Consider the following 14,814-nt stretch of genomic DNA (forward strand, 5'->3'; position numbering starts at 1 on the left):
AGAAGACAGTGAAAAAAATACCAGAGATTTTAATTTCAATTTGTTGACTAAACAAATGAACAATAAACCAATTTACTCTAAAACTTTACAAAAAAATTTTTGTTACCTTAATATTACAGGCCATTTGGGATTAAATAGCTCATAAAAAATAGTGTCTAATTTTAATCATATCATCAGAGAGTAACCATGAAAACAAAAATCTAACTTGAAATTATTTATCTTGGTAATAATTCAAATTTCCTATTTTTTTTCTGTCCCTGACTACACACTAATCTATGTAGACCTTTATTATTATTATTATTACTATTATTGAAACACTTTCAAAGCTCTGGGTACAAACAGCGATAAAAGTTAAGTGAGGTATCTGTAAGTTAGTGCATAAAATAAACACAACAGGTTTTATATTTTTATTTATTATGAAATAAATTTTTTTCCACTCATTTTCTGAAATCATAATTACCATGGAAACAGAAGAGCAAATTAAACTAAAACAACATGGTTTATGATGTGCACAATAAAATAAAGCATCTCACAATTCAAAGAGAGTAATAAGAGTGACAGAGGACTCTGCACAGGATCTGTAACTGAGCCTTTTGAGTGAAGGTGTTCTGTACAACAAAGCTCAGTGGGAAAAACAGATAATTATAGAAGAGGTTCAAAGATATTTATGTTTTTCTTGTAATCTCAGTTACACAGAGATTTCAGGAAAAATATTATCTGCCCTAAATTATCTAAATAATTATCTCAATTATCCATTTTGCTTTGGCTGCACAGATGCAGTTTTATGGTATTAATTACCAGGATTTGTATAGGAGCATTCTTTCATTGTAAGATCAAGAAAATGTTTAGAGATGGGAAGGAAAGTCTATGTTGTGAAATAAATACTTTTGTTTTAAATCATCTTCATATCTGACGAATTCTCCTGGAATATAGCTGTTCAAATACTTCATAAAGCCACCTTGCATAAAATGCTACTATATCAATTTAAAAGCTATTTTAAGAATGATTTCAGCAGGTTTTTCACAGTCCCTCGTGAGCTGATCTGGTGCTCATTTGCTAGGAAGACAGGACTGGTTGCTTTGTTGAACAGCTGGAATCTATCTACTGCAGAGTTTCAATAACTTCCGGTTTTCAGAGTGCTTGCCTTGTATGGCAAATATCGTCCCTCCATTTATCTTTTGTCTTACAAACACCACCCTTAGCATGGAACAGGATTCCCTTACATATCATGCTAGCTGACCTTTTCCCAGGCTCACATTCTAACATTCCACATGGAGCTCTTTAGTCCATGGGCGGCTCATTTAGCACTGTTCAGCCTACTGTGTTTTGCCCCTTGATAAGCACCTGGACAGAATTTTCTGAACTATGGCTGCCAGAGAAGAAGTGATCCTGTGAGTGGTTATGATTATCCTGCCGACATTGTGTATTAGAAACTTCTAGTTTACTAGCTAGGCTTGAAGCTACTTCAATGATTGTTTGTGATGACTGAAATTTTTTTCCAGTAGTATGACACAACTTTTTAAAGCGTAAATTCACTTTAATATCCTGGGTAGGAATAAAACTCCATTTTAAAGGATTGTTTGTCATTAAAATTAAAATTATATTAATAGCTTTAGATATCACTGCTCCAAATTAGATTATGAATTATCCTGAAACTTCAAAAGTATAACTTTTAAAAGCAAGATTTCAAACATGCTCACCTACATCGACTATATTCACTCATCGTTTTTTAAAGTGTTGAGTCACTGTTGGAAAACACATGCTTCAGAATAACCTAAACTGCTTCACATTTCAAATGAATCAGTCTCAACAAGTTATCACTTTGTGTGGAAGTGAAAAATAACAAAAACTGAGTTGCTTCATGATGAACAAAAGATAACAACATGCTCCACAAATTCTTCTCAGTTTGAGTCAAGATTTGCTTTAGAATTAGATGGTGGACTTAATTTTGTGGAGCATATCTTCGCATGCCTTTTCCTAAAAGATTTCCTTTCCTATCATAGTTTTATAAGATCTTATTTCACCAACTTCTGACATGTAAAATGGCTTATATATTTTCCAATTAATTTATGTCTGACAAATATGTATAGCTTTTACTATTTGACTTCACTGAGCTGTGCTGTGCAGCAAAGATTTCATTTTTCACTTGGTAAAATTATTAGAGATCTGTCTGCCTTACAGTTCTACAGGGGAGTTCACGGTGTCCTTGCGTGTCCATAACTATTCCCCATAGTGCATTTTACATGGTAATAATTTATTCAGAACATTTGAGGTGCTGCTGCTTTTTTTTTTTTTCAAACCAGGTCACTAAAGAACACTGAAATCACAGAAGGCATTAAAACAAATTTAATGAAACTTTGAACAAATGGAACTCGCAGGACACAAGGCTTTGCAGCAGGAATAGCAGTGCAACCTGCTTATTAAGATAAGCTCCTGCTGAGTGCCTTGCCGCTTAGGCTGCTTTGCGTGTCCCCTACTGTCTTGTTTTTGTTAGGCACTTGCAACACATTCTGTACTGCCTGAGAGAAATGGGGGCAATCCAAACAATACAAAATGCCTTTTATAAATACTAAAAGGTAAAGCAATCGTCATGTTCTTTCAAAAACAACACCTGATGCCTTCATCCAGGGCCCTTACAGTCATTTCCAACAAGCAAGAATGGGAAACCTGGGAACTGTCTGCATCCAATGTGTGCTCCATACCGACCGGTGACTACTCCTCCAGGAAGCCCCTGGATAGTGTCTTTGGGGACTTGGCTTTTCTCTTACCATGAAAAAAACGATTTAGCTGGGGATAATGACCTGACTTACAGGGAACTGAATTCATACAGTAGGGAAACACTGTGTGAGAGTGTTATTTTATATGTTAGAAAATAGATTCTTATACCAAACTCAGGATTAGGTCCCACTGGGGCAAATTTTCAGTTACACCAACTGGCCAAGGTAGGCTCATCCACCCTGGAAGAGTTATCTTTAGCACCTGAGGAAGAGTTATGAATTCAGCTCATTTGATTGCTCTTTGTTGTGCATTGGGCTTGCATCTGCTCTTCCAATGTATGGCAGAGATGAGGTGGTCAAAGTATGAGCGAGTTACTGAACTGACATTTCTTTTAAACTGTCCCATGTGTCTATGGACTTACCTACCCGTAGAGGTGGACCTACTTAGTTACAAAGATGAGCCTGGTGCCACCTGTCCCCCACAGGAATATCTTTGCAGAGATGTTAGATTCAGCCATTTGTCTGTTTGTAAGCAAGAGTGTACAAGGAGAAGGCGCAGGAACACAGGCAGAGAATCTGAAACAATTTATTCATCAAAGCTTGTTTTTCAGAGGATGTTCCAGGAAGGGTTATCTTGCAACACTCTACTCAGAAGGGATCAGACAAGCAAAGTTGCACGAAACCAGCTTGAGTCAGATTTTTCAACATTACAGTGTGTGAAGATGCAGAATGCTCAAATAGGGCGGTTTCTCCTATCCCCTCTCTTCCTACATCCTGGATGTATACCGCAACCAAGAAGGGCTCTGCCACTCCCTATTTGTATGTTCTGGACACACCCTCACCCTTGCTATGACAGCCCTGGCTGACTGTTTCCCAAAGGCAGTTTCTTTAGGGAACTATATCTTCGTGCTGTCTTCATTACTTGTCACAAGTAAAGAAAGTAAAGAAAGCTTTTCTCTAGAAAAACTGCCTCTTGAGACAGATTATTTGGTAACACCCCCAAGCAAAAAGACATGGGACTGCTAGCATGTTCACTAAAATATACTTTCTAGGCAATGTGTGAGAGGTTGGAAAAGCTTTACTGTTACAGATGCAAATAATTTTGTTAGTAATGGCATCATTAGTAATGACTAACATTGATATGAAATATATATATTTTACATAGATTTTCTCCTATAATTCTGGCTAAAATCCCACAGTTATTCTTCCCATTTTTCACATGGGAAATTAAGCAAATTGTCCAAGGTTGTAAGTCTTCATCCTGTTGCATCAGAACAGCATGTGAGGTTCTTCATGTTTAGTATTATGAACTTCTGAACAAAAGTTGTAGCATCACAGAATGTCAATAGCTCTGTAAGTCTGGGGAATGATGTATACCATATCTTTTCTTGGAAACTCACAGTATAATTAGCATAATAATGACTCTGAAAAATCTTGTACAAGAGAACCTGTCTGTTTTTCTGAGCTGCTTCCATGTTGGGATACTTTTGATTCCATAATCTATTAGTATTGAAAAATTGGTATATTTCAAGCTATACTTACTTAAAATTTGCAAGTATGACATAATTAAAATTTTCCCAACCAAGAAAAGCTCAGGACTAGATTGCTTCACTACTGAAAATACCAAACATTTGAAGAACTGCTTCACTCCTCCACAAGCTATTCAAAACAACAGAAGGGAAGGTATTCCTTCCAGACTCTTTCTATGAAGCCAGTGTCACCGGAATACCAAAGCCAGATAGAGAAACAACCCAGAAAGAGAGCTGCAGACTGATATCCCTAATGAACACAGATCTGAAAATCCTCAACAAAATACTAGCCAACAGAATCCAACACTACATCAGGCAGATCATTCATCCAGACATATGCAAGCCAGTAAATGTGATACACCATATCGACAAATCGAAGAATAAAAACTGTATAATCATCTCAATAGATACAGAGAAAGGATTTGACAAAATCCAATACAACTTCATGCTAAATAGCCTCAGCAAGATAGGCGTTCTGCAACACAAAGCAGTATGTGAAAAATCCAATGCCAGCATCATACTGAACAAGGAAAAACCGGAAGCTTTTCCAATATGATTTAAAACTAAATGAGGATGTCCACTTTTACCACTGCTACTCAAGATAGTAGGGAAGTCTTTAAAAAAAAAAAAGCCATTAGGCAAGAAAAAGGAATTAAAGGAATTCAAATTGGAAACAAAGAAGTCGCCCTCTTCCCCTGGTCCACGCAATGGTGGAGCGGCGTGTGCGCATGCCGGTAGACGTGGATGGTGTGCTGGCCAACTTCGAGGCCAGTCTCCTGCAGGGCTTCCACTGTCGCTTCCCCGAGGAAGTTAGGAAATCAAATTATCCCTGTTCATAAGTAACATGACTCTATGCATAAAACCAAGAGATTCAATCAAGAGACATTGGAGCTCTTAAGAGAGTCTGGCCAGGTAGCAGGGTACAAAATCAACAAGCAGATCAATGGACCTAGTGTACACAAAAAACTGTGCGGCTGAGAAAGAACTTATAAGAAGAGTTTCCTTTAAGATAGTGGAGTAGAATTTTAGATACCTTGAGATAAACCTAACCAAAGACCTGGAAGACATCTATGATGAAAATTATAAAACACCAAGAAAAGAAATAGAAGACATGACAAGATGAGAAAATTTGGGCCTGGCAGCGTGGCCTAGCAGCTAAAGTCCTTTCCTTAAACACTCTGGGATCTCATATGGGCGCCGGTTCTGGTCCTGGCAGCTCCACTTCCCATCCAGCTCCCTGCTTGTGACCTGGGAAAGCAGTCGAGGACGGCCCAAAGCCTTGGGATCCTGCACCCGTGTGGGAGACTCAGAAAGAAGTTCCTGGCTCCTGGCTCTGGATTGGCACAGCACCAGCCGTTGTGGTCACTTGGGGAGTGAATCATCGGACAGAAGATCTTCCTCTCTGTCCCTCCTTCTCTCTATATATCTGACTTTGTAATAAAAAATAAATAAATCTTTAAAAAAAAGATGAGAAAATTTACCATGTTTCTTGATTGACAGGATCAACATCATTCAAATGTCAATACTACCAAAAGTAATATACTGAATCAACAACATTCTTCTGAGAAACAGAAAATATGTGACAAGAAGTCATCTGGAAACATAAAAGACCATGAGTAGCTAAAGCTATCCTAAAAAGTAAAAATGAAGCTGGAGGAATCAGTTTCAGAGCTCAAGGGCAGTGGTCACCAAAGCAGTCTGGTAATGGTGCAGAAACAGAGGAGGTGGTCAGTGGAACAGGAGAGAGACCCCAGGAGTGAACTCATACATGTCCAGAAAACTAATCTTCAACAAGAGAACTGAAATAACCCAGGAGAAATTGGTCTTTCCAACAAATGCTGTTGGGACAATTGAAGCAACCTGCACAAGTAAGAAGCAAGACCCCCAGCTCTCTCCTTATACCAAAACCAGCTCTAAATGGATCAAGAACCTAAATCTGAACCAGAAACCATAAAACTATTAGAGGAAGACGTAGAAAGCAGTTTGCAAGGTATAGATATTGGCAAAGACTTCTAAGAGAAGTCACCAAAAGCACAGGCAGTCAAAGTCAAAATAAATAAATGGGACTCCAACAAACCGAGCAACTTCTGTATAGCAAGGAAAATGATCAACAAAGTGAAGAAGCAACCAATAGAATGGGGGAAACACTTGCACACTACACAACAGATAGGAGACTAATAACAAGTTTTTGTAGATCTTCAGAAACTCAACAAAAGCAAAACAACCCAGTAAAGAAGTAAGTCAAGGAAATGAGCAGATATTTTTCAAAAGAACAAATTTAAATGGCTAATAGAACATGAAAAAATGCTGGCTACCTAGCTATCAGGGAAATCCAAAAATAAATAAATAAATAAATAAATAAATAAAAGGCATACTGAGGGTTCATCTTACTCCAGTGAGACTGGCCTATATGTGGAAGTCTAACACCTGGTAGTGTGGATGTGGGGAGAAAGGTGCCTTCCTCCACTGTTGGTAGACGTGTAGGGTAGTGCAGCCACTATGGAAGTCAGTAGGAGAGTGCTAAGAGACTGATCTACTACATGACCCACATATATACCCCACTTCTAGGAATGTACCCAGAGGAAGTGAAATTTGCATATGAGAAAGTGACCTGTAATCCTAATCTTACAGCAGCACGATCCACAATAGTGAAGACATTGAAACAACCCAGATGCCTGTTGAAAGAGGAATGGATAAAGAAACCATGGTACATCTATTCTATGGAATACCACTCAGTCATTAAAGAGAATAAAATTCTACCATGTGCAATAAAATGATCTCAATTGGAGACCATTATGCTCAGTGAAATAAGCTCAACCCAGAAGGACAAATTTATATTTTCTCTGACATAAAGCAAAATACAAATAGATATATGGGTGAACAGTGTAATGGAAACTAGCTTGCCAGGAAGTGAAGATACATTGCCCGTATGGATCTTTAGACCCAAATAAAGGTAGACTCCCAGTGGAACAGGTAAATATACCTCAGTAATATGATGCTGTATTTTCTGTGCTTGTCAATACCTACAATGCTGTGATGCATGTGGGTAGCTGAATGTTGAACTTGTCAGTTGCTGGAGAACTAAACTGCTGTAATAACATGGGGTAAACACTGAGAGCGTAAGTTGGGGGAAAAGGGGAGGAGAGGAAGGAAGGAATTCCTATACCTACAAACCTGAATCATGTTAAATAATAAAAATAATTTTAAAAAGAAAAGAGCATAAAAATAATATAGATAGAAATACTGAGTTTTCCAAATATTCAGAGAAAGCCTTACTTACATAGCCATAAATCCCTTTCTTATGCAATGATGAACAGTTTATTGCCTCAACTAGAGTGTCAATATAATGTCAAAAGTGACACCTTCCAATGTTTTCTATCTTATTTTCACAATATACCTACCCTACTAAGATCCAGTTATCTCTGATGCTATAGCATAAAAAATAAGAAAACTTATTTATATATTTTCTCGTACCATGTCAGCATCCAAGGATGTTTTGAAAGGACTAACAAGCTAAAATCTAATAAGCTATCATACCCCACCATTTCACTGTTATATTTTGAAAGTTAATGACAACGTAATTTTAAAATACAGAAATGTGTCTAGAAAACTGCATTGTCATTATTAACTAAATGGTAAACAAGGAGAAAGTGAATAGTTATAAAATGAATTATTGAGCAGAACATTTTAATTGTCTTTAAACATATGTCCTTATAGAATGCAACCAGCATACCTAGCTTCATTTTTTTCCATTTTTATCTGGCCTTGATAGGAGTATCTTCCTGTTTCTTCATAGCTATTTTGATTAGTCCATGTTGATTTTCCGGTGACATGAAGTTTCGCAAGATCATTCCGAAGCCTTTCATTCTCATATTCCAGTTTGTTAATAGATGAATGCCTTGAATGTTCCCTGTTTGTGAAATCCGTACTCTAGAGAATGAAATAAACCGTCATTGAGTACATTGTCTGGTACAAGCAGTGCATACTTTCTGTGTGTTGAAAGTCCCTTTCATGGAAGCCAGCCCCGGGGCTCGGTTCTTGCCCACCTCCTCACTGTCCATCGCACCCCCTTGTTGTCTGCTCACGTGAAGTGGATAATCAGTGGTGACTGCCACTGGCTGACGCATCTGCAATAGAAGCAGCACGTGAAAGGCTGCCCTGCTCCAGTAGGGATACAGCTGGCTCTGGGAGATGTCGGGCTCTCCATCCACAACAGACTGATTTTTTTGTGTGTTTTGTGTTTATAATGCATTGACATAAAAATAGCAGGCTAATCATAGAATCAGAAATAGTGTTTGCTAATAAAAGAACTAGTGCCGACAAATAATGAAACTAGAAAGAAGATACATTTTCTTTCTACATAAAAATTTTATGATGAAAATAATATAGATATAATGATTTTCACAGAAACCATTGAGAGACATTAGGAACAAGATAAATATTCTGTATTAGTCCCACTTAGTGATAACTTTATTGATAATTAAATTTATATCAACATGTCAATGTAATTATAATATATGGATACTTATGGGATTGTCAATACATGAATATAATACAAGTTTAGTCAATATAAAATACAACAGAGGTATTTGAAAAGTTGTAATCGGGATTACAAAATTGTCATATAAAAAGTGTAATAAAATTTTGGAGGTTGCTTTTTTTTTTAATTTATTTCTATTATGTTTTTATTGGAAAGGCAGATATACAGAGAGGAGAGACAGAGAGGAAGATCTTCCGTCCGATGATTCACTCCCCAAGTGAGCGCAACGGCCGATGCTATGCCGGTCCGAAGCCAGGAGACTCTTCCGGGTCTCCCACGCGGGTGCAGGGTCCCGCAGCTTTGGGCTGTCCTCGACTGCTTTCCCGGGCCACAGGCAGGGAGCTGGATGGGAAGCGGGACTGCTGGGATTAGAACCGGCCCATATGGGATCCCGGGCGTGCAAGGCGAGGACCTTAACTACTTGCACCACTGCGCCGGGCCCAGAGGTTGCTTTTTTCCCCTGAATGTTGTACGTCCTTCAAACATGATTTTTTTCTTTTAATATCTGAATTGTAGAGATAAAATTCATTGAACTGTTCTATTATGGAAAATTTTGTTTATTTTCAAAAGGATGATGACACTGTGCTGATTTTCTTTTACACAGATCTTGGTATTTATATCTTTGGATAGATTCCAAGGAGTGGGTTCATTGGCTGAAAATGAATGTTAGTGAGAACCTGGATAAAAAGTGCCATTCCCCTCCCCTCCCTAAACTCCTAACCTCATAAATGCCTACCACAAATATATTCAAGGACCTGTCTTATCACATTCATGACAATTTTAGTTTTCTAAATTTGCTGACTTGGTAGGAACTAGTATTTATTTTTTTAGTATTTTTTAATATATTTCCTGAAATTTTTCCTCTTTCATCAGTTGTCTAATGTGTTTTGTTCATTTTTTGTTTGGGATGTTTAAAATAATTTTTTTTCTACATTAAGTATAGTAATCTAAATTTTTCTAAATTAGTCAAAAACATGGTTTCCATATAACTTTAAGTTCTAATTCCAGTGTGCGGTGTGTTTTCTACAGAGGGCTACTTGCTGCCTTCATTTAGTAAAATCTTCACTCGGTTTCCTTCATGTCTTTTTCCCTACCTTTTTATCTCAGGGTGTTTTGTTTTGCATTATAGAATCTGTTTAATACTCACTTTTGTTTTCTTCTACTTGTTTTATACTTTGATCATTTCATATTTAATTCTTCAGGTTATTTGCAATCAATTTTGTTGTAAAATGGGAGATGACACTATTTAATTATTTCAGTCACACTGATTAAAACATCCAATCTGCACTACCGAATGATGCAACACCTGTTATACTAAACCCACAGAGATTGGGGTCTGATTCTGAAATATTCTATTTTGCTCATCTCACGGTTTTGCCAGAAATACACAGATTTGAGCAAGGTTAGTTTCACAATACAGTTTTACTACCTGGTAGGAGCCACTCAATTTTAATGTGTCCTCAGAATAGAATATGAAATCACTACGAAATTTCCTAGGGGTTACCTGAACTTTTCATGAAGTTTTTAAGAAGCAGGATGTATTTTCACAATGAAAATGCTTTAAATGACTCTCGATGGATCTTCCTAGCACTGTGGTTTGAATGTGAATGAGCTGTGTACCTGCTGACTGAGCAACAGTTCTCTGTTTTCAGAAAGACAATATTTTAGGGCAAAAAGCACAATCTGAGAAAGCATCTTTTGTGGAGCTCCAAATATCTTTGGTTCAAACTTCGTAAGACTATAAATGATTCTAGCATTGAATTTGGTTTTTGAAGTTTTTATATTATAAAATTTTAAGTGCTTTACATATTCAATCTAGTTTTTCTGAAATTGTTGACTGATTAGAACACTGTAAATTATTCATGTATTCTTCTAAGTGCGAGAATATACATATATGTTAGGTCTTAAAAATGTTTACTATGGGGCTTAGTGTGGTAGCCTAGTGGCTAGAGTCCTCACCTTGCACGTGCTGGGATCCCATATTGGTGTCAGTTCATGTCCCAGGGGCCCTGCTTCCATCCAGCTCTCTACTTGTACCCTGAGAAAACAGTAGAGGATGGCCCCAAAGCCTTGGGACTCTGTATCCACATAGGAGACCCAGAAGCAGCTTTGGGCTCCTGGGTTTGGATCAGCTCAGCTCTGGCCTTTGTGGCCAATTGGGGAGTAAACCAGTGGATGGAAGATTTTCCTCTCTGTCTCTCCCCTCTGTGTATCTGCCTTTCCAATAAAAAATAAATAAATAAATCTTTAAGAAAATTTTGCTATTTATTTTGTGTTTTGTTTTAAACACCAAGACTGTTTACTGCATTTTCTGTCTACTGTCTAACACATTAGAAATATTAGCAAATATATAGAAAGGTCTTACTTTTGAGTGGAAGAAAAGGAGGGCAAACTTTTCCACAAAAAAAGTGGGAAAGGTTGCATGCTTCTAAGTTGTGATTGATTAAATTGTTCTTTGGAGAAGGAAGGCCATTGAAGGTCTTTTTCTGCTTGCTAAATCCTTGCCTTGACAATGTCTCAATATTTACTGTTTTGAAAGACACCAAGATAGACAAAAGAGCAGTGTAGTTCTCTTCATCTCTTCAGTAATTAGAGAAGGGATTGTTTGTTTTACTTAAAAAAAAAAATTACTTGAAAGGCAGAATTGCAGAGGGAGGGGGAAAGAAATCTGCTGGCAAACTCCCAAGATGGCACCAGCAGCCAAGGTTGGTCCAGACCAAACTCAGGAGCCAGGAGCTTTTCTCAATCTCCCACACAGGTGCAGGGTGCATCCTTTATAACTCTCTTTTTGTGCTTTCTCAACGGTGCTAGCAGAGAGATGGATTGAAGTGGAGTAGCAGGGACAAGATCCAGCACCACTGCTGACTTCCAGGATCGACCTGGAATCCTGACATCACAAGTGCTGGCTTTATCCATTATGCCACAAAGTCAGCCATAGTTAATATGTTTTGACATGGTCAAAAAAAATCAACCAGATAGAGTTGACTTTTAATCAGAATCTCAATTTTATACCTTTTTTTTTTAAAAAAAGAGAATTATTTATTCTTCTTGAAAGAATTACAGAGAGAGAAAGGGAGAGGCAGAGAGCTCTTCCATCTAATGGAACCCATATGGGGTGCTGACTCTGCAGCTGCAGGATTAGCTAAATAAGCCCTAGCACTGGCCTGCAGAATTCCATCTTTGGATGAAATTGAAAATTTGAATTCTAATCAGATATCTGCTAGTGAAAATATATGATTCTTGATAGTCTGTTCAGTTAAAATTCCACTCAAGTTTTGTCTATAAAATTAGATTATGTCTGTGACTATTGTTGCCCTCACATTGGCTTAAAGTAATTAAGATGATGGCAACAAGTTTTTTAAAACCCACAATTTTCTAAATGTACCATAATTAAATAAGTAGGATGAACATGACCTGAAAGAATTACATGGGTAATATATTTACATGTGTTAAATTTAAGAAGGGTTCCTTTTTCCTTGACAACCATCTATTTTTAGGCGCTCTCATTTTATGTTGTACTTGAATACTTCTCCAAGTGATTTCAGGAATATATCTATCATTAGACGATTAAATACGTGTGAAAATAAATATTGTCTACTTCTGAGGTTCTGATGGGTTCTTTTAGAGGCCTTGTATTTCTTTCAAAACTTCAGAGAGCCGTAATTTTAATTCTTTATTCTTTTTTAAAAGAATATTTAATTAGGGCCTGGTGCAGTCGCCTAGCAGCTTAAGTCCTTGCCTTGCATGTGCTGAAATCTCATATAGGTGCCGGTTCTAATCCCAGTGGCCCTGCTTCCCTTTTAACTTCTTGCTTGTGGCCTGGCAAAGTAGTCGAGGACAGCCTATGGCTTTGGGAACCTGCATTCGCGTGGGAGACCCGGAGGAGGCTCCAGGCTCTTGGCTTAGGATCTTAACAAATTTAACAAATATTAACAAAATTAAATTGTTTTTACTTGAAAGGTAGAGTTATACACACACACACACACACACACACACACACACACACACACACACACACACACACACAGAGAATCTCCCACTTCTGGTTCTTTTTCCTAAATGGCTACAAAGGCTGAAGCTGGACTGGCCCCAAACCAGGAGCCAGGGGCCAGGAGTTTTTCTGCGTCTCTCATGGAGGTGCAGGGGCCCAAATATCTGGGTCATGCTTTGCTGTTTTTCCAGGTCGTTAGCAGTGAGTCGGATGGGAAGTGGAACAGTCAGGGCTCAAACCAGTGCCCATATGGAATGCCGGTGCTACAGGTGGAGTCTTAGTGTGCCACACCATAGTGCCAGCCACTATTCTTATTTAAAGATAATTTTCAAAAGATTTATATGAGATGGAGAGAGAGGGACACAGAGAGAGAGAGAGACAGAGAGAGAGAGATAGAAAGCTTCCATTCATTGGCTCATTTCCTCAGATGCCTGCAATAGGTGCAACTGGCCCATGCCAAATCTAGGTCAAAGCCTGCAGCCAAAAACTTGATGCAGGTTTCCAGTGTGGGTGGCAGGAATCCAGCTAGCTGAGCCATCATGGTCACTTCCAGCATCAACCTTATCAGGGACCAGAGCCTGGGATTCAGCCCAGGAATTCTGATTGTAGGACACAGGTGTCCAGCTGCTGCCTTCACTGCTAGCATATAGCATTTACACCCTCCCCCATTTCTCCTCCTCCTCCCTCCTCCTCTTCCTCCTTCTTCTCCCTGCCCCTCCTGTTCCCTCCTCCTCCTCCCCTTCTTCTCCCTCCTCCTCCCCGTTCTTCTCCCTCCTCCCCCCTCCTCCTCCTCCCCTTCTTCTCCCTCCTCCTCCTCCTCTTTCTTCTTCTTCATTTGAAAGGTAGCAGTACAGAGATGGAGACATACACAACACATGCATGCACACAAAAAAGCCAGACGTTTTCTACCGGCTGGTTTACTCCCAAAATGTCTTCAATGATTGGGAAGAAGCCAGGAGCCAGGAACTCCACCTGGGTCTTCCAGGTGTGTGGCAGGGGTCCTAGACTCATTTCTTATTCTTGAAATGGAAGAATCTGGTACTTATATTCTAGGACTAAAATGAATCAGTTGAATTAGTGAAATGTTTAAATAATAGCATTTTGCCTGAAGAGGGTTTTTTTTTTTTTTAGTTATGTATACTCAACAATAGAGCATGAATTTATTTCTATAGAAAGACTGTCTTTAATCATATTTTATGTTTTATATGCTAGTTTTCAGTATGTAAGTGGATGTTTTAGTTATTCTGAAGGAAATATTAATGCTATTATGTTTAGCAAACTTTTTGAGTGTGGAAAAGCAAAATAGTCTTCCTAAAAATTACCATGAAGAGCCAGTCCTGTGACAAAGCAGGTTAAGCTGCTCTCTGCAAATCTGACATCCCACACAGGCCCGTTTTCCAGACCCGGCTACCTTGCTTCCCACCCAGCGTTCTGCTCATGTGCATGGGAAAGCAACAGAGGGTGGCCCACACGTGTGGGAGACCTCAATAAGGCTTCTAGCTTCTGGCTTTAGCCCAGCGTCAGCCACTGTGGCTATTAGGGGTAGAGAACCAGCGAATGAAAGACCTCTGTCTGTCTCATAGTCTGCAATTCTGCACTTTGGAAAAAAGAGTAAATCTTTCCTTCTACTTTTTCTTCTTCTTTTTTAAAAAGAACTCTCTTTTTTTTCTAATTGAAAAGTCAGATATATTGAGAGGAGGAAAGACAGAGAGGAAGATCTTCCATCCAATGAATCACTCCTCAAGTGGCCAAAACAGTCGGAGCTGAGCTGATCCAAAGCCGGGACCAGGAGCCTCTTCCTGGTCTCCCACATGGGTGCAGGGTCCCAAGGTTTTGGGCCATCCTCAACTGTTTTCCCAGGCCACAAGCAGGGAGCTGGATGGGAAGTGGAGCAGCCGGGATTAGAACCAGTTTCCATATGGGATCCCAGGCATGTGCAAGGTGAGGACTTTAGCTGCTAGGATACTGTGCTGGGCTCTTAAGAATACTCTTAAAAAAAAAAAAAGGCATTATCATGAACTGAGTTCCGGTTAAGTC

The 14,814-nt window shown here is 38.7% G+C and overlaps 1 protein-coding gene across 2 annotated transcripts in view; it reads right to left on the minus strand.

Annotated features, from left to right (window-relative positions):
- DEUP1 (deuterosome assembly protein 1) overlaps positions 1-14,814 on the minus strand; it is a 91,071-nt gene that overhangs the window by 11,972 nt on the left and 64,285 nt on the right. For both annotated transcript variants that reach the window (XM_040977145.1, XM_040977146.1), the window contains one exon: positions 7,980-8,176. In XM_040977145.1, the coding sequence (XP_040833079.1) occupies positions 7,980-8,176 (197 nt within the window). The remainder of the gene's footprint in view (positions 1-7,979; positions 8,177-14,814) is intronic.

The sequence above is a fragment of the Ochotona curzoniae genome, unplaced genomic scaffold, assembly GCF_017591425.1.
Source record: "Ochotona curzoniae isolate NIBS_2020 unplaced genomic scaffold, NIBS_Ocur_1.0 contig_2723, whole genome shotgun sequence".
In the NCBI taxonomy this organism is placed as follows: Eukaryota; Metazoa; Chordata; class Mammalia; order Lagomorpha; family Ochotonidae; genus Ochotona; species Ochotona curzoniae.